At 41.5% G+C, this 25,094-nt stretch overlaps 1 protein-coding gene and 1 pseudogene across 47 annotated transcripts in view; one reads left to right on the top strand and one right to left on the bottom strand.

The window, feature by feature from the left end:
- Positions 1-25,094, bottom strand: part of CLASP1 (cytoplasmic linker associated protein 1) — a 259,813-nt gene that overhangs the window by 139,215 nt on the left and 95,504 nt on the right. For all 47 annotated transcript variants that reach the window (XR_014829645.1, XR_014829648.1, XR_014829633.1 and 44 more), the window contains exon 8: positions 10,266-10,333. Coding sequence is in view for 28 of the 47 variants with exons in the window: in XM_084999583.1 (XP_084855709.1) it covers positions 10,266-10,333 (68 nt within the window). In the remaining 19 variants the exon portion in view is untranslated. The remainder of the gene's footprint in view (positions 1-10,265; positions 10,334-25,094) is intronic.
- LOC146395806 (signal recognition particle 9 kDa protein pseudogene) lies at positions 22,162-24,892 on the top strand (annotated as a pseudogene).

The raw sequence follows: 25,094 nt of genomic DNA, 5'->3' as shown, positions 1-25,094 counted from the left end.
ACGGTGAACAAAACACCATAAAAAGGGATGAGGTGCTGACCATGGATCAACTTGAAAATGTTAAGTGAAACAAGCCAGACACAAAAGAACATATATTGTATGGTTCCATGTACCTGAAATGTCCAGAAGAGGCAAACTGATAAAGGCAATCAGTGGTTGCCAAGTGGTAGGAGGGTAGTTTAAAGAGGTAGGGAAGTGACAGCTAAAGAACACGGGTTTCTCTGCTGTGGTGACGAAAATGTTCTAAAACTAACAGTGGTGAGGGCTGCACACATCTGTAAATATACTAAATATGACTGAATTACATACTTTAAGTGGATGACTGTACAGTATGTGAATTACACCTCAAAAGAACAGTTTTTAAAGTGCATTACTGTTAAAGAAAACATACACTAAATTTTAAATGTGCACTCCAAAAAAAAAAGCCAAAATCTAAAAGAAACACAAGCGTGACAGTTATTCTCAAATGATGTTCTGCTACTCTTCCTTTTTTTTTTTTTTTTTCCCCCTAGGGCTGCACCTGTGGCATATAGATAAGTTCCCAGGCTAAGGATTGAATGGGAGCTGCAGCAGTGGGCCTATACCATGGCCACAGCAAAGCCAGATCCAAGTCATATCTACAACCTATGCTATAGCTTGCAGCAACGCTGGATCCTTAACCCACTGAGCAAGGCCAGGGATCAAACCTGCATCCTCATGGATTCCAGTCGGGTTCTTAACCCACTGAGCCACAATGGGAGCCACAGTTATTTTTTTTTAATGAATATATACGGAGTTCCCTGGTGGCTCAGTGGGCTACAGACCCAGCATTGTTACTGCTGTGGCACGGGTTCAATCTCTGGCCCGAGAACTTTTGCATGCTATAGGCACAACCAAAAACATATAAATAATAAAGAATAAAAATAAATGAATATATCCCTAAAATGGAGCAATGCAGGAGAGTACCAACCCTGTTCCAGGCCATATGCAGGGAGCTGTACACAATCTCATTTATTCTGCACAGAAAAGGCGCACAGTGGCTTCCAGTTGGCTTAGAGTTGATTTGCTCTAAGTCACACCGTGGGCAGTGGGCAGCGGCCAGCCTATGCGGTGGAGCAGAGAAGCCCTCTCTAAAGACAGCAGAGGTTACACACCTCGAAGGCTGTCCCTCCCAGCCTCTCCCTGACACTGGGTCTGCGCTTCCTGTGGGGGAAGTGGACGTCCGCATCCAAAATCAACAACCACTGTTGCCACACGGTCACCCCTCAGAAAAGGACCCTGAGCTCTCGCCGACATGGTTGTGAAAGACAGGCCTCTGTGGGGCCAGTCTAGGAAATCCATCTGTGAGCACACTGTCTGCGAGTGAATCAAAAGGGGCAGCCTTCCATGGATCAGAACCTCAGCCCAAAGGCTGCTCAGGAACCTGGACGTGAAACCCACACTGCCTGCTCTCACTGCCTTTCACTCATCTCTTTCTCAGCTCTGACCCTCACGCAACATGGAGTCTGACTGGAGTCGGTGAGTCCATGGTGAAGGCAGACAAAAAACAGCAGGGACCTTGGGTACAAAGTGCTCATGGATATGCCCCATCCTTGGGATGCAACACAGAAAGCAATGACTCCCATCAAATGCCCAACCCAGAGGACTCACCGGGCCCGGGACCAGGCGTCCACATCCTGGAACGAGCAGAAACAGACCCACGGGGCCCTGTACACAAAGGATATAACCACCAAATGCAAACCCATGACTAGCCAAAGTACGGGTGCCTAAAGTTCCAAGAGCTTTGAAGATGGAGGGGATACTGAGGGGCCGAGCTGGAGAGGATGAGGAGCAGGCAGCCGAGAAAGAGAAGATAGCAGGATCACGCACCAAGATTCTAGAGGAAAGGTAACAAGGACAGACAGGTGACCACTGTCAGCCCCAAGGGAAGCCAGGCTAAGAAGGCTGTGGGCACTAGGAGCAAGCTGCAGCAGGCTGGGAAGGACCTGGCTTATCTTGAGAGCAATCAATAGAAATCATAGGAAGATTTTTTTTTTTTCCTCAATGTGTGTAGTGAGGGCAGGAGGCAGAATCCACCTGTCACATAGAGACGTGCTGACAGACTCTGCATCTAAATCCCTTCATGGGATTGAAGGTCCCCTCTCCCACCCCACCCCCCTCCACCCCCCGGCCACCATCACCAAACAGCGAACGTGCTAACGTGAATGTCTGTCTTTCTCTTAAAACAAACAATAGTCACCAATTGTCATTGTTTTCCCCTATTCTGAGAAGTTGATGGTAACAAGTGGGGATATTTTTAGGAGGTTAATGTTTGCAAAGTTCCTAAGAAGAATACACCTAATCTGGAACTGATACTAATTTTCTATTTCAGCATTTCTACTAAAAATTATAGAAAGGGCCATGCCCACAGCCCACCTCTTGAACTTGACTTGAACGACACATGTCCCAACTCTGCTTCACCAGAGCCCATTATTTCTGATGGATGGAGAGAAAACAAGCCAAGCGAAATACTGATAACTGGCAGAGCTGGGTGGTGGCCACATGGGGGTTCACTGAATATACATTTAAAGTTTTCCAAAGAAATTAAAAGGGAAGGAGGTCAGAGGACCTTCTTGCTTTGACGCCTCTCCCAGATGCACCTGTAGACTGTGGCTACAGATTGTGTCCACCTCCAAGAAACCTGAGGTCAGATCAGCTCAGATTTCAGAAAAGTGAGCCTCTCACAAGCCAACACCAAAATGACAGTGCAGGTAGTACTTTTTTAAATGGTCTGGATTTTGGCAACAGCCTACACCACAACAGACTGGGGCGAGAGGGGGGAGGGCAAGAAAGAAGGCAGGGAGGAAAGCTAGCAGGTGATTTTAATGGTCCAGACGAAGAATGGTAATTATAGGTGGGATCAGCATGCTGGAGACGGTGAGAAGTGGATCCTTCCAACACTCGGAGTCAAAATCTGTAAGACCAGCAAACATACCTATGACAGAGAGGAAGACAGAGGCATACAAGATTTATATGCCAGGGTGCAGAGCTGAGCAGCCAGCCATGGAAGAGGTACAGAGAAGATCCAGGATGAGGATATGTTTAGTTGATTTGTGTTTTGTCTTTGAGCCAGAGGGTTATCATGAAATCTGGACTTTTTTTTCTTTATTATTTGCTAAGATTCTGGCTTTAAATACTCATCTTAGATAATGAATCAATGTCTGGCAGCTCCGTCACATACAGTTAGTAACACTGAGACAAGATATGGGCAAGAATAAATGTCCTCTGGCTGGTGAACAAAGTTCCAGCCATGTATAATTAAAACCCAGAGGAGAGCACTGCCTGAGAAACAAAAAGGCCTGGGACCAAGCTTCGGGGCTTTAATGGCAAGTAACAGGCATCACACAAGTGAAGGAGACCTAGAAAGAACAGCTCAAAGGCAGGAAAAATTCTAGAGATCAGGCCAGAGGAGCCGAGGACAAAGGAAGTTTCAAGAGGAAGAAGGGGTCAACAGTGTCCAACGTGGTGAGAGACCACACAGGACGAACAGAGAAGTGTCTGCTGGCGGCAGTAGCACAGAAGTCACCTGGTGACAGCACTGGCCTGGCCGCGGCATCAGTGACATGACAAGACTCCAAGAATGGAGCAGCTGGAGGAGTTATTAGAGGGCAAAGAGATCTGGATGGGGAACACAGACGTTTAAAAAAAAAAGAAAAAAAAAAAAAAGGAACTCCTGTCTTGGCTCAGCAGTTAACAAATCTGACTAGCATCCATGAGGACGCAGGTTCAATCCCTGCCCTTGCTCAGTGGGTTAAGGATCCAATGTTGCCGTGAGTGGTATAGGTCGCAGATGCAGCTTGGATTCTGCGTTGCTGTGGCTGTGGCACAGACTGGAAGCTGCAGCTCTGATTAGACCCCTAGCCTGGGAACCGCCATGTACTGAAGGTGCAGCCCTAAAAAAAGCAAGAAAAGGAAAAGAAAAAAAAACCCACAGACCCAAAATGGAGTCCCTTGGGCTAGGCCATGCCACCAAAGCAGGGCTTAACACCTACCCTAACCAAGCTTCAACCCGACTTCCCACCCCCACCATCAGATATGTAGTCTTATGGGTCAGCCAGAAATGTCTTGGTCTGCACCAGTGAAGTCACCTGTCACATGGGTGTCCTCCATCCCTCTAAGGAAGATGAGGTCATGAGCCAGAGACCTGCTCCAGCCCGCGCATGTACGTTACCCCACAGGTAGGTTACTTTAGCCTGGAATGGTCTTTTTTGTTTGTAACTCCTTAGTCTTGCCTTTAAAAATCTCGCCCTTTCTTAGTCCTTTGGAGGCCCCTCTACTTGCTGGATATATTACTGCCCAACTCATGAGTTCGGTAAAGCCAACTAGAGCTTCACAATTTACTCAACTGAGTTTTGGCTTTTTTAACACAAGACAACTCAGGAGAAGTCTACCACACAAGGGAGGAGAGAGGGAAAGGAAATGGCTGGGTGAGGATAGATGTAGGTGTGCTTTTAGTGAAAGACACTTAGCATTTTTAAAACTTACCAGGCCAGACAAAGGGGGAGGGAAGTGAGAACAGGTGCAGGCGAATCTCTCAATAAATTAAGACGCAAAACTCAACAATGTAACAGCAAACCAAACACAATACTATAAAAGGACTTGTGCACTATGACCAAGTGGGATTTATTCCACGCATACAAGAGTGGTTTACGCTAAGAAGCAAGCAAGCAAGCAAGACAGACAGACAGACAATTCACAATATTATCAGGCTAAAGAAAAACCAGCATACCAATGATGCCAAAAAAATCATTTGGTGAAAAAAAAAAAAACTCAACACCCTAAAAGACATCCAAGACTGAAAAGACAGAGGTAAAACAATCTCTATTCACAGATTACACGATCCTATATGTAGAAAATCCTAAGGAATCCACTGGAGAGGGAAACTGAGTTAATAAATGGTTTGAGCAAAGTTGCCAAAAATAAGATCAAATAGAAAACTGCATTGTATTTCTAAATACTGGCAATAGGAGTTCCCATCGTGGCGCAGTGGTTAACGAATCCGACTAGGAACCATGAGGTTGCGGGTTCGGTCCCTGCCCTTGCTCAGTGGGTTAATGATCCGGCGTTGCCGTGAGCTGTGGTGTAGGTTGCAGACGCGGCTCGGATCCTGCGTTGCGGTGGCTCTGGCGTAGGCCGGTGGCTACAGCTCCGATTCAACCCCTAGCCTGGGAACCTCCATATGCCGTGGGAGCGGCCCAAGAAATAGCAACAACAACAACAACAAAAGACAAAAAAAAAAAAAAAAAAAAGAGACAAAAGATAAATACTGGCAATAAACAATCCAAAAATTTAAAAAAAAAAAAATTCCACTTACAATACCACCAAAAAGAACAAAATACTTAGGAATAAATTTAACGAATGAGTATAAGACTGTACACACTGAAAACTACAAATCACTGGTTAAAGGAGTTTAAAGACCTAAATAAATCGAAAGGTATCTTTTGCTAATGGATTAAAAGGATTAATGTTGTGAAGACGGCAACTCCTCAAATTGATCAACAGGTGCAATATAGTCCCCTATCAAAATTGCAGCTGCCTTTTTGCAGAAAGTGACATTAGTTAATCCTATAAATTCATGTGGAAATGCAAGGAACCCAAAAGAGTCAAACCAATCCTGAAAAGAACAAAGCTGAAAAACTCAAAACTTAACCCAAATGTCCTTCAACTAATGAGTATATAAACAAAACATGGTATATTTATAGAAGAAAATGTTATTCAGCCATAAAAAGGAGAGAACTACTAAACATGATGCCACATGGATGAACCTCGAAAACACTGCTAAGTGAAAGAAGTCATACACCATATGATTCCATTTATATAAAATGCCCAAAATAAGCAACTCCAAAGAGACAGAAAGCAGATTGTTAGGGATTAGAAGGAGAGGAAATAGCGCTAATGGACATAGGTTTGAGGAGTGGGGAGCTGACGACAATATTCTGGAATTAGTGGTGGTAACTGCACAATTTTGTGAATCCATGAAAAACCACGGAATTAAGCATTTTTAAAAGGTGAATTTTTTGATAGCAACTATATCAATATTTTTAATAGGCTGATGATTTCAAAAACTCCAACACCTATTTGTGATAAAAACTCAGATAACACAGGAATGGAGAGGAACTACTTCATCTTGCTAAAGAACATTAACAAGAAATACAGTTGGCATCAGACTTAGGAAAAACCTAGGACTAGGAACCAGGCAAGGAGGTCCACTTACACCATTCTTATTTTACATATGGTAGAATTTCTAGCCAGTGTAATAAGGCAAGAAAAGGAAATAACATACACAGATCTGAAAGAGACAAAGCTTCCTGTTTGCAGATGATATGACTGTCGATGTAGAAAATCCCAAGGTATCTACAAAAACTCCCAGAACTAACAAGAAAGTTCAGAAAGGTGGCAATACAAGCTGTATAAAGAGCAGGGAAGAGGAAACAGAGGGTGGATGGGCTGAGAAAAAGTAGAACAGTCAATGATCTGAAGGCCAAAAGAGTTCAAAGAATGGTTACACTGAAGGTCAGTGGGCAAATAAATAAAATGAGAGGAGGGGGGGACGAGTTTTATTCTCTTGCTATTGCAGTGTCTCCATGCTGTCCAAACATTCAACAACTCTGGCAGAGAAGAAAATGAGGGAGTTTATTTTTTAAGAGTTATCAAATATTTTCTTGGTCTCTCGAAATTACCACAGAGAGTCCAAGTTATCTGGGTTAGGAATTTTAAAACCTTTATATATATATATATATATATATATATATATATATATATATATATATTACCCCTTTAGGCTTTTCTATTCTGGCTCTAACAAGTAAAAGAGTAATACTACACATATCAACAAAACATATCTTGTTTTACTGCACTTTGCTCTATTGTGGTTTGCAGGTATTATTTTGGGGTTTTTCAAGTTTTGTTTACAAATTGAAGGGTTTTTTGGCAAATCTTTATCAAGCAAGTCTACTGGAGCCATTTTTCCAACAGCAATTGCTCACTTTGCATCCCTATGTCACATTTTGGTAATTCTCACAATATTTCAAACTTTTTCATTATTACTATATTCATTACAGTGATCTGTGGTCAGTGAGCTTTAATGTTGTTATTGCAAAAAGATTATAACTCACTGAAGGGTCGGATGATGGTTAACATTTTTTTAGCAAGAAAGTATTCTTTTAATTAAGGATGTACACTGTACTTTTTTAAAAATATATAATGCTATTGCACACTTAAAGAATACAGTATAGTATAAGCATAACTTCTATTTTTTTATTTTTTGGCCACACTTGTGGCATGTGGAAGTTCTGGGGCCAGGGATCAAACCCACACCACAGGAGCAACCTGAGCCACAGCAGTGACAGTGCGAGATCCTTAACCCACTGAGTCACTAGGGAACTCCCTAAACAAAACGTTGATACATACTGGGAAACCAAAACCTTTACACGACCCGTTTTATTAACATTCTTTTTTACTGCAATGGTCTGGAACCAAACTCAATATATCTCTGAGGTCTGCCTCTATAATAAAAAGCTGAAAAGGCCTCTAATACATTTTCAGTTTTTTACAATTTGTTACAAACTCTTCTTTTTTAACACAGATGCCTAAAAGAACTGTTTTCATCCTCAATTCTATCCCTATACTACATACACATGCTAACAACAGATATACACATGCACATCCCATAAAAACAAAGAAACAGGGGCAATATTCACACCTGGACAATTAGAATAAACTGCTGCTGGGATGCACCCAAGGCCACAAGATTTTGGGATATTTGATGATTAAATTATGTTGTCACGTTCATTAAAACTCTAGAATATTCAAAATATGTGTAAATCAAGCCAGTTTGCAGCATGCCTTAAACTTATACAGTGATGTATGTCAACTATTTCTCAATAAAACTGGGGAGGAAATACTCATGGAGTGTGTATATATATATATATAATTTTCTAGCCAAGGGCTGCAACACGGATGTGGTCTTTCTCTCCAATGCCAGCATTACAATGAGATTGTCTCATAACTATAATAAAGACATGAAGCACAAACTTACTTTTCTGCCACGACTGCTACCTCCTTGCCCAGTACTTTTATCTTGGTACCAACATGTTGTAAACTGGAAAGCCACACACACTACACAAATGCAAATACACAAAACTGAAAGCATGTGTCTAGCAAGTGGCTGGGCAACCCTGACCATGCACAGCCTCAGCCCCACCCCTCACTGGATGACTCCAAGGCAGAGGTCCAGTCTCAGCTCCAACAGTGAGACAGTTTTTAAAGCACATATAAGAGTATATACAAAGGTAGAGGGTAATGTGCAAAAATTACGCCGTGGCTGAAAATTTACATATGTTTTGAATATTCTACAGTTATAGGAAAATTAATTAGAAGAGAATACACAAAAATGAAAACTTGGCAATAGCTGAATCATAATTAACCTGTTTCCTTTCAATATTGTAATGTTTTTACAAATGTATGAAAAAAAATGAGGTTTAATAAAAGCATTTTATAAGACACATACTATTTTTTTTTTTGACACATACTATTTAAAGGCAAATTCCTTACTGATGATGATAGGTATACAGCAAAGTATGAGTCAGAAGACCTGGATTCTGTTCCTGTTCCACCATTATGTGCTATGTCACTTTAGGAGAAATCACTCAAAATTAACAACCTTGAGATATTCAAAATTTGAAAGCTACACTATGACCTAAGATCCTCAACAGTCGTGAAATAGTTGTGACACAATGACATATCTGGCTTTAGAAAAGTTCTTGTTGGCAATTGACTTTTTGATGACTTCAAAAAGGCACCGAAGGGGTTCCTGTTGTGGCTCAGAGGTAATGAACCCAACTAGTATCAATGAGGACGTGGGTTTGATCCCTGGCCTCGATCCGTGGATTAAGGATCTGGCATTGCCGTGAGCTGTGGTGTAGGTCACAGACGCGGCTCAGATCTGGTGTTGCTATGGCTGTGGTATAAGCCGACAGCTACAGCTCCGATTCGACCCCTAGCCTGGGAACTTCCATTTGCTGCAGGTTAGGCCCTAAAAAATAAAAAAAGGCACCAAGAATAAAGAAGAGGAAAAAAAAGTTCTTGCCCTTGTGAATAAACAATAAAAAAAGTTCTATACAAGTAATACACATTAGGAAGGAAAATCTGGCAGGGTGGGGACAGAGAGCTCTCTCTGGACACTGGAGATGATATTCCAGATGGCCTCTAACGAAGGGAGCCTCCAGCAGAGACCCAGACAGAGTAAGGAAGAGGCCACAATGACACCCAGGGGACACATGATCAGGCAAAAGGAATCATAAGCAGAGGCCCTGAAGCAGGAGGAGCTCAGAAACTTAACAATTAGCAAGGAAGCCAAGGGCTTGGAGCCAAGGGAAGCTTGGGGAAGAATAATACAAGATGACGTCAGAATGGTTCTGTATCAGATCGTGGAGGGCCTGAAGGGACATAGCAAGCCCCTGAACTGTGGTATCTGCACCAGGAAACCTTTGGAGGATTGTGAATGAACTCAGGATTAACATCACCTGGGCTACCTCCTAAAAGGATTACACTGGTTGCTGTGTGAAAAACAAACTCTAGGAGTTCCCTGACGGTTCAGGAGGTTAGGGATCCAGTGTTGTCACTTCTGTGGCGCAGGTTCAATCCTTGGCCTGGGAACTTCAGCATGCCTTGGATGCGGCCAAAAAAAAAAAAAAAAACCAAACTCAGAGTTCCCGATGTGGCACAGTGGGTTAAGAAACCAAATGTAGCAGCTCTGGTTGCTACAGAGGTGCAGATTCAATTCCCAGTCTGGTGCAGTTAAAGGATCTGATGTTGCTTCAGCTGTGGTGTAGGCCAGCAGCTACAGCTCCGATTCCATCCCTAGCCTGGTAATTTCCATATGCCAGGAGTGCAGCCTTTGGGGGAAAAAAGGAAAAAAACAGACTCTAGGTGTTGGGAGAGAAGAAACACCACAATGGCTTGTGCTAGGGGGAAAGTAGCAGTTACACCAAGAATCTTTGGGGTCCTAGATGTACTTCGTAAAATAGAGCCAACAAGATTAGCTAATGGATTCAGTGTAGGTTATGAAAGAAAGTCAACAACAATTCCATAGTTTCTAGCCTGGGAAAGTGGGCAAGTGGAGGTAAAGGTTAAGACCTAGAAACTCAATCAAGATATAATTCAGCTGTTCAGAAATATCAGACATAATAAGTAATACTTATATTAAAAACTTAGCAAAAGCAGGATTGGTCACTTTCTCTACTCACCATTTGCAGATTGTACCATGTTTCCAGATTTTTGGACTTCATCAAATTTTGTAAAAATTACATTCAACCTGTATGAAAAAAATATATACATATATAAAAACTATCAACCAGCACTGTTTATAATCATATTATACACTAATATGAAGCTCAGTCTCACTCACTGATAACAGACCCAGTTAATGACAACAGTAACTATGCTAACAACATTAACAACAGCCAACAATAAACGAGCACTTGAGGAGTTCCCATCGTGGCTCAGCAGTTAACGAATCTGACTAGCATCCACGAGGATGCAGGTTCAATCCCTGGTCTTGCTCAATGGGTAAAGGATCCAGCGTTGCTGTGAGCTGTGGTGTAGGCTGCAGACATGGCTTGGATCCTGCATTGCTGTGGCTCTGGCGTAGGCTGGCGGTTACAGCTCCGAATCGACCCCTAGCCTGGGAACTTCCATATGCCAAGGGTGCAGCCCTAAAAAGCAAAATAATAATAATAGTAAGTGAGCACTTGCTTTCTATAAGCCACATACTGACCTAAGGGCTCTACCTGAAAGATCTCCTTTACTTCTCATAACTGCTGTCTAAGGGATCATGACCATCCCCATTTTACAGATAAGGAAATCAAGGCCCCCTGACGTGAGGTGTCACAGTTGGTCATGGTGGAGATGCCAGCCCTGAGAGTAAGACCTCAGAGCCCAGGCTCTCAGACACTCTATTAAACTGACCGACTTCTCTATGCAAAATGTATGCATTATGAAAAGTGCGTATTTCTCATATTTCTAGCTAAGCACAGACCGCTGATTACTCAGGATAAAGATTTTCAAAATGCACTGATATTACAATACAAAGGCTTTGCTGTGGCTGTTACTTAATTTAAAAATGCTATAATTTCTCTAGAAACAAATGTTGTGACTGGATAATCTTCAGCTTCAAAATCCGCATTTTCTATTAATGGATCATTTTCATCTTGACATTCTAAAAGAAGTAAAACTCCTAACCAGTCCAAATATTCCATCCTACTGACACCAAAATGAGAAGAAAATTAGCAGGGTGGGGAGGGGTTGTAATCTTACCTTGTAGGAAAAGTCGAGAAAAAAAGAAGATTTTCCCAAGCAAAACACAGATATATTGGAGTAAGTATAAAGGTTTAGATTCCAAAATCACATACTTTTATATTCCGACCTTGGCCACCTACTTCAGGGACTAGACTAAAAAGCTTAGCACTTTCTTAGAAACCAGCCTGTCACACAAGTTCCACTTCAAACATGCTTGTCTTTTCTTCCCAACCAGTATGAAAGCCCCTTAGGAGCAGGGACAGGACCTGTATTGTCTCTGGTATTCTGTGTATATCACATCAATCATGTAGCGCAGGAGGGTGACATCATGGTGGGAGAGCTGGTCCCTACCTGTCCCTGCCCCCAACATGGGAAACACGGTATCTCCTACACTCTGGCCTCAGTCCATGCCCTCATTCATTCACTGAACTAGTGCTGCGATGGCCATATCCTGAGTGTGCCAAGTTCCCACCCTCTAGAGCTCCTCCTACTTCTACTTCATTCTAGTCTAGACTGGGACATTCTAAGGAACAGGAGTACCAAAGACACCCATCAGGTAACAGAGGTAAGATGCCGCCGCTGAAGCAGCCTGATGCACTGCCTCTCCTGCTTCCCATTCCATAGCAGACGTCCATCTTTTCAACCCATCTCTCCATCTAAGCCCAAACATAGCCCCAGGAATCCTTCTCAAAACTGCTCCAGGCATCTACTACCAAAAGCCAAAGTCAGCACTGCATTAAAGAACTATTTGTCACCTCAGGACCACATGGGGAAAACTATTACTCACTTTCAAATCCAGGGGTTACTAAAAATCTGGAAAGATGCCTTAGAATCAATTCCTACGATGTTTCCATCACCTTCCCTTTTATAAGTTGCAAAGATCCCCAGTGGCTTGACCAGCCTGTAAATAATATCACCACACAGGTTGCCAGGGCATGCCTTGACCAAGCTACCACTTTATTGTGTCACAACTACGCCCTCTGACGTGAGCATGCCTGCAAGTTTGGACATCAGGGACAAAGGATTTGGTTCCTGAAACTACCGGGAGGAGGCCATCATTTCTTCCATTCCTGGGAGAGTATTCACCATTATCAATGGCAAGTGTGGAAGATTCTGTAGATTCTCTGTGCTATGGTAATGTCTATGCACAGTGGCCACCTTTCTCACAACAACCAGATGTGGAAATGCTAAAGCTACTACCATTACGGGCACATGTACCTTAATTCAGAATTCCTTCAGGAAAGCATGCCTTTCCCCTGCTGTCACACTCCTGTCTCAGTAGCTGTGTTCTTCCTTGCTCACTAAGGCCCACACAATGGCCCCTATCAAGATGACCAGCTCTGGGATCGGCAACCTGGCTTTATGACACTCTAACCCCAACAAAGCCTGCCTTAGGAACAGCTGCCATCTGCCAGCTCTGAACACAGAAATATAAAGAGCCTGTCTTGGGACCCATCAATTGGCGCAAGTTTGAAAGTGTCAGTTTTACATGTTCGAAGACACTGACTACATAACTTATGACTACCCTCTGAGGCCACCCAATTTCGTGGACTTTTTAAATTTTAAATCTTTGGCTCTCAAATTCAAAATAACTGTCTCTACTAGTTTGACAAATAACCTAATACCACTTTCCCCTGGTTTTTCTGAACTTAAATTTTATATTCAATTCTTTGAGGCAATTAGTATTTATTTTACTGTAAGATGTAGATCTAATTATTCCTTTCTAGAATATTTTATAATACAAACTTAAAACGGTTTCCTAAAAGCAAATACTAGTAGTCCACCGAGATACTCAGAGTTTCTAACTGGTTCTTCGGTTCACTATTCTTAAATACAAGCAGGCAACCAAGGATTATAGGCTACATGAGCAAAGCCTCTAACGTGGAAATGAAACCAAAATGAAAATAAAGACACTCAAAAATCCCAATTTAGAGGAAAGAAAAAGGGTATAAAAAATTAATCTACCATTTCCAAGGAGATGAGGAAATACCATAATCATGAAAGTAAACAGGGACAGAGCCTGTCAAACGGCACCATAAGGACCTCTGAAAACCTGCTCCTCCAAAGAAGCAAAGAAAGTATTGACAAAATCTGTCAAAATCAAGTTTTCCCAAAACTCTAGAAATTAAACAAAGGCCTGCAACAACCCAAGGCGCATTCTTCAAGAGAAAAGGCTGAGTCCTGGTAGGAACAGCAAGCCTTCCCCTGCTCTGTACTGCCGACCTCCACCTCCCTCACAACCACTAGAAAGAGCTGAACAAGCCTGCATTCCGAAAACGTCCCCATTCACAGAGAACTACCACCATCTGACCTGTCTGGCATGTCCCCGAGCCCCCATCACAGGGCTTGTCGTTATATGCCCTCACTCCAGAGTAGGCTCAGTGCCAGACTCTTCCCGGAGGCCAAGATCAAAAAGAATCAGCAACAGCTGTTTAACATGGCAGCTGCCTGAGATGGCAATAACAAGTGGGGCAAAGAAACCCACCAAAACATGCACAGGTAAAAACTGCAGAGTGTAATGTTCTCAGGAAACTGAAAAGCTTGGCCATATTCCTGGGAATCTAGCAAAGGCATATATGGGCAAGGCTGTGTGCACGCCCAAGGATGATGACCCAAGAGGGCACCAATGTCTCCCCTCTGCTGACCATATGAGCCTCTGCACGAGCAGGCAATAAAGAGGTATAGAGGCAGAGATGTGTAAACTGCCTGCCAGAGCACTGAAAGCAAGTCCCAACATACACACAGAGCCTTCAGCAAAGGCTAGGAGAGTTCCTGGTGAAAGGTACTGAAGAAAATCTCTGTCCCATCATTAGCTGAACACTAACCCAATCAAGCAGAGACTAGTCTATAGCCATACCACCACCCTGAATGTGCCCAGTCTTGTCTGATCTCGGAAGCAGAGTTGGGCCTGGTTAGTACTTGGATGGAAGACCAATAGAGACTATAATAGCCACACAACCAAAAAATACAGGCTTTACCAAACTAGTTCAGAGAAGTCACTAAACATGTAACGAGCAAGAAAAACAATGAACACCAGCAACAGCAAGCCTGGTGAGGGGTGAAGACTGTGATTCCAAAGCTGCCACAATATAATATTTTAAATAATCAGTTTTAGTAAAGAATTATGAGACACATAAAGAAACGGTAAAACACAGCCCATACACGGGGAGAAGTCAATCACAGAAACTAGCTTTAAAGGAAGCCCAGACACTGAACAAACTAGATGAATACTTGAAACCAACTATTATTTATATGATGAAAGAAATACAGGAAACTATTTCTAAAGAACTAAGAGAAATAGGAGTTCCTGTCGTGGCTCAGTGGTTAACGAATCCGACTGGGAACCATGAGGTTGTGGGTTCCATCCCTGGCCTTGCTCAGTGGGTTAAGGATCCGGCGTTGCCGTGAGCTGTGGTGTAGATCACAGACACAGCTCAGATCCCGCATTGCTGTGGCTCTGGCGTAGGCTGGCGGCTACAGCTCCGATTTGACCCCCTAGCCTGGGAACCTCCATATGCCGTGGGAGCGGCCCAAGAAAATGGCAAAAAGACAAAAAGACCAAAAAAAAAAAAAAAAAAAAAAGAACTATAGGAAATATGAGAACCAAGATCTCACCAAAAAGAATATCAATGAAGAGATGGAAAACATAAAAAAGAATCACACAGAAATTCTCAAAATGAAATTAAACATTCATAAACAATTGAAATTAAAAATTTACTAGGGAGACTCAACAGTGATTTGAGCTGGGAGAACATGGAAGCAAACTCAAAGATGAAGTCAATTGACACTGTCATGTTTGAAAAATAGGAAAAAAAAAATGTGTGGGGGCAGGGGGAAGGTGAGGGGGTGGGGATGAACAGAGGGCCTAAGAGATCATCTTTTTACTACATACCAACACACACTTAATGGGAATCCCAGAAGGAGAGGGGAAATGCAAAAGGACAGAAAGAATATGAGAAGAAATAATGGCCAAAAATGTTCCAAGTTCATGAAGTTCAACAAACTCCCAATAGGATAAACTTAAAGAGATCCTAACCTGGATCTCTTTAAACAAAGGGTTAAGAGAAAAGATATAGAGAGTATCTTAAAAGCAACAACAGGGGAGTTCCCGTTGTGGCGCAGTGGTTAACGAATCCGACTAGGAACCATGAGGTTGCGGGTTCGGTCCCTGCCCTTGCTCAGTGGGTTAAGGATGTGGTGTTGCCGTGAGCTGTGGTGTAGGTTGCAGACGCGGCTCGGATCCCGTGTTGCTGTGGCTCTGGCGTAGGCCGGGAACCTCCATATGCCGCGGGTGCGGCCCAAGAAATAGCAACAACAACAACAACAACAACAAAAAGACAAAAAAAAAAAAAAAGAATAAATGAAACTTTAAAAAAAAAAAAAAAAGCAACAACAGAAGGAGTTCCCATTGTGGCGCAGTGGGAATGAACCCTACTAGTATCCATGAGGATGCAGGTTTGATCCATGGCCATGCTCAGTGGACTGGGGAATCCAGTGTTGCCATAAGCTATGGTGTAGGTAACAGACGCAGCTTGGATCCCAAGTTGCATGGCTGTGGCGTAGGCTGGCAACTGTAGCTCCAATTCGACCCCTAGCCTGGGAACTTCCATTTGCCACAAAACCAAAAAAAAAAAGAAAAGAAAAAGAAAGCAAGAAGAGAGAAGCCACTCATCATGTACAAGGGTCCCCAGTAAGATGAATAACTAATTTATCATTAAAAACAGAGGAGGCCAGAGAACTGTGGGATAACATATTCAAAGACATGCAACTAAAAATCTCAATCAAAAAATCTATATTCAACAAAATTACTCTTCAAAAAAGAAGCAGAGAATCTTCTCTGAACCAAAGATCTTTCAAGTCTTTTCATGAAGCCATACTAACAACACAATAAAGTGCAGACTTAGGGGGAAAACGAAGGAAAATTTAAGGTATTTTTAGAAAAGCCAAAATTAATACACACTCTTCAGATTAAAATGAAAGAACACAATACCATAGCCCAAATCCATATGAAAATATAAAGAACACTGGTAAAATTACAGTCAATCCTGCGTATCTGTACGTTCCACATCCTCAGATTCAAACAACCATGGACCGAAAAGATTTTTTTTTTTAATTCTAGAAACTCCCAAAAAGAAAACTCGAATTTGCCATACGCCAGCAACAAATAAGACATACATTGTTAGGTGATACAAGTAATCTAAAGATAATTTAAAGTATACAAGCAGATGTACATACATTTTATGCAAATAATATGCCATTTTATATAAAAGGCCTGAGCATCCATGGATTTCTGGCATCCAGAGGGGAGTCCTAGAACCAATCCCCCACAGATAACATGGAGCGACTAAAACTACAATGGTGAATATAAAACAAAAGGTAAATAAACATAAAAGATAGCATAAATGTATTTTTTTGTTGTTAACTCTCTTCTGGTCCTACATGACTTAAAAGGAAATTACATTAAATAGTAATTTTATAATGTATTGCCAACTGCACATTGGCTAGTTTACAATGTACAAAGATGTAATTTGTATAACAAGAAGAGCAACAGAAAGGAGAGGAGAAAACAAAGCTATGTATCTTTAATTTTTTTTTTTTTTTCTTTTTTGGGCCACCCCTGGACATATGGAAGTTCCCAGGCTAGGGGTCCAATCAGAGCTACAGCTGATGGCCTACGCCACAGCCAAAGCGATGCCAGATCTGAGCTGTGTCTGTGACCTACACCACAGCTCCCAGCAACACCAGATCCCCGAACCACTGTGCAAGGCCAGGGATCGAACCTGCATCCTCATGGATACTAGTTGGATTTGTTTCTGCTGAGCCACAACGTAAACTCCCAAAGCAGAGCTATGTAGAAGTAAAGTTCCCAATGTGAAAACTAAGAATAATAATTCAAAAAGAATGTGTGTGTGTATATATATGAATATATGACTGGGTCACTTTTGCTGTGCAGCAGAAATTAACAGAACACTGTAAATTAATTATAATTTAAAAATATATATTTTTAAATAATAATAATTCAAACTAGACTGCCAAAAGTTAAGATGTTAATTGATATCCCCAGAGAATTGCCCAGAAGAAACACTAACAATTCCGTAAAAGAAACAGCAAGAAAATTAAACTGGTACACTAGAAAATATGTAATTTACTACAAAATAAGGCAGTAATGGAGGAACAGAGAAACAAAAAAGTAGTAACATATACAGTTCTTACAAAGAGCAAAATAAAAGAGCAAAAATAAATTCTACCCTACCAGTACTACATTAACTACAAATGGATTCTTCACTTCAATTAAATGGCATGGATTGTCAGACTGAACAAACGAGACCCAACTATATGCTACCTACAAGAGACTAATTTTAGACACAAAGGCTGAAAATAAAAGATTGTAAAAAAGATATTCCGTGCAGAGTTCCCATCATGGCGCAAGGGAAACAAATCTGACTAGGAACCATGAGGTTGTGGATTCAATCCCTGGCCTCGATCAGTGGGTTAAGGATTTGGCATTGCCATAAGCTGTGATGTAGGTTGCAGACTTAGCATAGGCCGGCAGCAATGGCTCCGATTAGACCCCTAGCCAGGGAACCTCCATATGCCGCAGGTACAGCCCTAAAAGGACAAAAGACAAAAAAAAAAAAAAAAAAAAAAGATATTCCATGCAAGCAGTGCTCAAAAGAAACCTAGAGTGGCTATCTAATATCAGATAGTATAGACTTCAAGACAAAAACTGCTATCAGGAACAAAGAAGAATATTTGACAAGGATAAAAAGATCAACATATCCAGAAGATATAATTATAGGTACCCAAGAAGAATTCCAAAACATATGAAATAAAAAGTGACAGAACTTGGAGTTCCCTTCATGGCTTAATAGTTAACGAACCCGACTAGGATCCATGAGGATTCGGGTTCAATCCCTGGCCTTGCACAGTGGGTTAGGGATCCAGCATTGCTATGAGCTATGGTGTAGGTTAAAGACAAGGCTCAGATCTGGTGTTGGCTATGACTGTGGATGTAGGCCAGCAACTATAGCTCCAATTTGACTCCTAGCCTGGGAACTTCCATGTGCCTCAGGTGCAGCCCTAAAAAGCAAAAAAAATGAAAAAAAGAAAAAAAAAGTGACAGAACTGAAGAGAGAAATAGATAATTCATCACTCTTAACTGGAGACTTCAATACTGCACATTTCAGTAACAGATAACAGAAAACAGATTCTTCTCAAGTGCACATGTAACATTCTGCAGGACAGACCACACGCTGCACCACAAAACAAGCTTCAATAAATTTCAAAATACTGAAACCACAGAATACAGAAATTATGGTTAATGACAACAAAAGGATAAAACTACAAATGAATAACAAATAGAAATGGGACAGCAACAAATATAATGTAGGTATTTAACAAAACAACCCTAATAACAAACAGGTCATGGAGTTCCCATTGTGGTGCAGTGGAAACAAATCCGACTAGGAACCATGAGGTTGTGGGTTCGATCCCTGGCCTCGCTTAGCTGGTTAAGGATCCGGCATTGCCCTGACCTGTGGTGCAGGTCACAGACGTGGCTCGGATCTGGCGTTGCTATGGCTGTGGTGTAGACTGGCAGCTGCAGCTCCGATTAGACTCCTAGCCCAGGAAAATCCATGTGCTGCAGGTGCAGCCCTAAAAAGACACAAAGTCAAAAAATAAAATAGGTCGAAGATGAAAACAAAAGGGAAATTAGAAAATACTATGAGATGAATGAAAATGAGACCATAACATAACATACCAAGTGAAATAAGTCAGACAGAGAAAGACAAATACTGTATGATATCAGTTATATGTGGAATCTAAAAAAATATAACAAACTAGCAAAAGAAAGCAAAAAAGAAGCAGGCTCACAGATACAGAAAATAAAATAGCAGTTACCAGTGGGGAGACAAGGATGAGGGAAGGGGCAATATAGAGGTATGGGAATTAAGAGGTACGAACTAGTACGCATGGAATAAGTTACAGGAGTTCCCTCATGGCTTACCAGGTTAAGGATCTAGCACTGGAGTTCCCTTCCAGGCTCAGCGGTTAACGAACCCAACTAGGATCCATGACATTGCGGGTTTGATCCCTGGCCTCGATCAGTGGGTTATGGATTTGGCATTGCCATGAGCTGTGGTGTAGGTCTCGGACTTGGCTCGGGCCCAGTGTTGTTGTGGCTGTGGTGCAGGCTGGCAGCTACAGCTCCTATTCTACCCCTAGTCTGGGAATCTCCATAGGCTGCAGGTGTGGCCCTAACACAGCCTCCCCCTCAAAAAAAGGGGATCTAGCATTGTCAATGCTGTGGTTCTGGTTACAGCTATGGCATGGGTTCAATTCCTGGTTGGGGAACTTCCCCATGCCGTGGGCAAGGCCAAAATAAAATAAAATAAGCTACAAAGGAAATACAGCCAATATTTTATAATAACCATAAATGGGGTATAACCTTTAAAAACTGGGTGAATCACTATAACATATAATATTGTACATCAACTATACTTCAATTTTTAAAAGGTACAACATACCACAATGTATGAAATGTAGTTAAATAAATGCCTATATTAAAACAAAACAAAAAAATCAAAACTCCTATGAGGTACCACCTCACAGCAGCAGTCAGAAGAGCCAGCATTAATAAGTCCACAAATAACAAATGCTGGGGGTGGGTAGAGAAAAGAGAATCCTTCTGCATTACTGGTGGGAATGTAAATTGGTACAACCACTATGGAAAACAGTATGGAGGTACCTTAGAAAACTATACATAGAACTACCATATGACCCAGCAACCCCACTCTTAGGCATATATCTGGACAAAACTTTCCTGAAAAAGACACGTGCACCCACATGTTCATTGCAGCACATTCACAATAGCCAAGACATGGAAACAACCTAAATGTCCATCCACAGTGATTGGATTAGGAAGATGTAGTGTATATATACACAATGGAATACTACTCAGCCATAAAAAAGAACTTAATGATGCCATTTGCATCAACATGGATGGAACTAGAGATGCTCATACCAAGTGAAGTAAGAAAGAGAAAGACTAATACCATATGACATCACTCATATCTGGAATCTAATATATGGCACAAATGAACCTTTTCACAGAAAAGAGAATCATGAATATGGAGAACAGACTTGTGGTTGCCACGGGGGAGGGGGAGGGAGTGAGACGGATTGGGAATCTGGGGTTAATAGATACAAACTATTACTTTTGGAATGGATAAGCAATGAGATACTGCTGTATAGCACTGGGAACTATATGTAGTTGCTTATGACGAAGCATGATAATGTAAGAAAAAAGAATGTATACATGTATGTGTGACTGGATCACCTTGCTGTACAATGGAAAATTGACAGAACACTGTAAACCGGCTATAATGGAAAAAAAATAAAAATCATTATTTAAAAAAAAAAAGAACATCAAAGCAATAACTTAACCTTCACCTTAAAAAAGTGAGAGGGAAAAAAAAAGCAAAGCAAATCAAGCAAAAGGAAATAAACAAAGATTAGAGGAGAAAGGTATGAAACAGGGAGAAACAATACAGAAAAAAAAAAATCAACAAACCAAAAATAGTTCTTTGATCAATAAATTTGACAAACCTTTAACTAGACAGATCAGAAGAAAGAAGACTCAACTTACTGAAATAAAAATGTGAAAAGAGGCACATTACTATTGTCCTTTTTATTTTTGTAACAGTTGCAAAGAACACTATGAGCAACAGTTATGTCAAAAATTAGATAATCTAGATAAAATGGACAAATTCCTGGACAGACCCAAACTACCAAAAATGACTCAAGAAGAAAAAAAATCTGAATATAATAAGTAAAGAAACTGAAATAGTAATCAAAACACATCCTTAAAGCAAAGCCCAGGCCCAGATGGCTTCGTGTTTGGTGAATTCTAACAAATGTTTAAAGAAGAATTCGCAACCAATCTTTCATGGACTCTTTCACAATACAGATGATACAGGAGAAACTGAGAGTGGGGAAAGAGAGGACTAAGGGACCTCTCCTGTACCTTCCAGTCAGTTTTCTATAAAACTAAAACTGCTCTAAAAATAAGTCTACTAATTAAAAAAAAAAAATACATATAACCCTAAACAATAGAAGAGGAGGGAATGCTTTACTACAAGGCTATTATAATAACATCAAACCCAGAAAAAACATCACAACAAAAAGGTATTTGACAAAATCCAACAACTTTTCATGACAACCACATTAGACAAACTAGGAATAAACCTTCTCAACGTCATAAAGTCACAAAGGAAAAAACCCAAAGCTAACATTACACTCAGTGGTGTAAGACTGAAAGTTATCCCTCTAAGATCAGGAGTAGGTCAATGTTGCTCCCTCTCACTGCTATTCAACATCTTTCTTAGTGGAAGTTCTATCCAGGGCTTTTCAGCAAGAAAAAGAATAAAAGGCACCTGGAGAAGAGGAAATAAACCCTACTGGCAGATGATATAACTTATATTTTAAAATCCATGGCAAAACTGGAGTTCCCGTCACGGTACAGCAGAAATGAATCCGACTAGGAACCACGAGGATCCAGCATTAGCTTTAACCTGCTGGATGAAAGGGACTTCCATCCCAGACTTACTTCTAAACCCTAACAAACTCTCAGTATCGAGACAGGACAAAGATATTCTCGGACTCAAAAACTTTCCTGCTCTAATAAGAGACTGGAGGGTATGCACAACTACAGTGAGACAAAACCAAGACATTATCCAAGAAACAGCATGTGCACCTGCAGTGAAAGGTGAAGTGGAGCCCCAGGATGACGACAGAGAGAGATTTCAGGACACAAGAAAGTAAGAGGCAGTGAAGGCAGCCAGCATGGACCGGAAGGACAGGCTCACAAGGACATGGGTAAACAGCAGGACACAGATAGTGCTGCTGCACGCGCAGTACACAGACAACCCTGCACGTGAAATCGAGACAGTAAACTAACCCAGGGAAAACAACTCCAAGTGTGTGCTGGGGGCAGGGAAGTAGCCAGAGTTCATCAAACATAATGAGTGAGCTGTAAACAGAATACAGTCACAAAATGAACTATATGTTGTCGTCATCAAAATTAAAACATGACTGGAGGAGTTCCCGTCGTGGCTCAGTGGTTAATGAATCTGACTAAGAACCATGAGGTTGTGGGTTCGATCCCTGGCCTCGCTCAGTGGGTTAAGGATCCGGCATTGCCATGAGCTGTGGTGTAGGCTGCAGACGTGGCTCGGATCCCGCATTGCTGTGGCTGTGGTGTAGGCTGGCGGCTACAGCTCTGATTTGACCCCTAGCCTGGGAACCTCCATATGCCTCGGGAGCGGCCCTAGAAATGGCAAAACAAACAAACAAACAAACAAAATTAAAACATGATTGTGTTTGGTGGACAAGGAGAAGTTAAGTGTCCCTGAGGGAGATTAGGAGGAAAGAGAGCTGAAATTCACCCTCCACAACTAGAAACAAAACTCTTATCGTGACAGAGAGCTAAGAAACAGCACCACATGCACAGTATTCAGAGAGAGAGCAACAGAAACAAGAGTTAATAAAGACAGCTGAGTCTGAAGAAAAATAGCAGAAGAGATAGGGAATTGCCTTTTTTCCAGTGTATCTTGTAAATCTAGTCAGCTCTCTCTGTATAAATGGCTGGCAGAAAATAAAATTTAATATTCTGGAATTAGGTAGTGATGTCAGTTACCTAACTTTATGAATATACTAAAAACCTCCAAATGATATAGCTTAAAAGGGTGAATTTTACAGTACATGAGACATATCTCAATCAAAGAAAAATACACACACACGCAAAAAGAAAATTTTAAGATAAGAGGGAACATTATAGAGCACATTTCGCACCGGCTTTTGCCCTGGGCCCTCCCTACAACACCAAAACTTTGGCAAGCAAATTAAAAATAAGAAACTTTCAATTTTTCCCTTAACAATATAATCATTAGACAATAATGTCTAGTGAATGTTTCTGTTCTTTATAAACAAATATTATGAGAGCTTTTCAAAACTGCAGGTTCACAAGGAAAGTTTACCAAATATTTACAATGCATCAGATGACATGCAACAGCTCTACCTAGGAATTAAACTATCTTCAAGTTTAAAGCAGCTGCCGTTTCAGGAGCTTAGTTCCCAAATAATGTCGGTTCCCGAAGAAATTTAACACCAGTGATCTTTTCTCCAAAGCTTCACAAACTAAAATACACCATACTGAAAAACTCTATCGTCTGGAATACGCTGGAGAGACAGGGAATGTCCACACAAGCTAAAAGCACCTGTCTCTGAAGGTAAGCCCTGGAGAGCAGTGACAGGTGATTTATTTACACTTCCCTCAGTTGCCGAGCATCTCACAAATATCACACACCAACACGGCATCTCACAATGGGCGGCTGTGAGTGAGTTGTGCAGGACTACTTTCTGAACATACTGTGTGAACTGTGAAAACAATACATTGAAAACAACATAAAATGACCAAATATTTTACTGACTGAGGTTCACAGCTCAGCTGTGCTGAGATGCCAAGTGGGTGGAGAGATCTTCTAAGATGAAGATGACTGTGTTGAAAATCTCCTCTCTATTATCTGGCTTAATAGGATTTTAGCCGGCAGATGACTTGAGTAGCTAAACACGTGGCCTCAGAGCATGATTAAGCTCCATCAAAGTGAAGCTGAAGAACATGCAAGTCTCTTTTCCCAACTGTGAAATGGACAGAAAACTACCACTTCAGTCAGATCACTACTCTTATTACGAAGTCATCCAGCTGACGCTATCAAGGTATTCTTTTCAATCATATATTTCCTAGAGATATAATTAATCCTCTTCTCAAATACAGCGCTCACTCAGCCAACAAACCCTTACGAGGAGAGGATTTTTATTCCAGGACTAAACCCAAGTTTTAGAAAACATCAAGCAAATTCTGCAATATTCACCTTGTGGTATGGAATCCTGCTAAGCTCAAGAATCAACCACGCTCCCACCATAACGAAAAAACCCCGCAGTGATGTACAAGAAGTCTAGAATATTCCAGTATTCCCACAGCCACCTGGAGCTGTACAGAGCAGATACTGAACTTCCCAACAGCAGGAGAGTCTTTAAACGTCATTCCATTTGGACACATCCCAAACACAATGAAGGTGGCAGCCACAGCCTATGACCCTCAGGGGGCTAGATCTTACAGGATCGCCTTGTTATAAATGTAATGAAACATGAAGTTTCAGCTTCTTTCAGTAAAATTTATAAGTGGCGGGAGGTAGGGAGGTGGGGGGGCCATGCCACCTCATACTGCCTCTGGTCCCCAGCCCTGCTACTCCACAATGACGCTGCAGCACCAGACCTGGGACAGCAGCCACATGGCCCAGAAACTACTTGGCCAACCCTATGAAGGCACGTGTGGTTCTCCAATACTGGCATTCTGATAGCAGTGTATGTATGAAAGTAACAGACGATTCAGTTTGTTTGGTCTATAGAACAGACCAGAGCTCTCAATGTAAACAAGATGGAGAAATTCCACAGTCAACTAATGTGACTTATGATGGCCAAGGCAACCCGCCATGTTTCCATGGAAACACACTGAATGGCTGAAATGAAGACTGTTGTGTTTTTAGGAAGTAAATGGCTTTTTCATCTGACAAAGTATTGGGACAGAAAATACTTTATGTAACTAAGTGGGCTATTCAGAAGCCAAGAGATCATTTTTGTACTTTTTTTTTTTTTTAAGGGCTGTACCCATGGCATATGAAAGTTTCCAGGCTACGGGTCAAACTGGAGCTACAGCT

The sequence above is a fragment of the Sus scrofa genome, chromosome 15, assembly GCF_054392235.1.
Source record: "Sus scrofa isolate SSC_HxYL_T2T_F1_AM1 chromosome 15, Sscrofa_HxYL_maternal_Yorkshire_Landrace_v2.0, whole genome shotgun sequence".
Taxonomy (NCBI): Eukaryota; Metazoa; Chordata; class Mammalia; order Artiodactyla; family Suidae; genus Sus; species Sus scrofa.
This window is presented reverse-complemented; position numbering and strand designations above follow the sequence as displayed.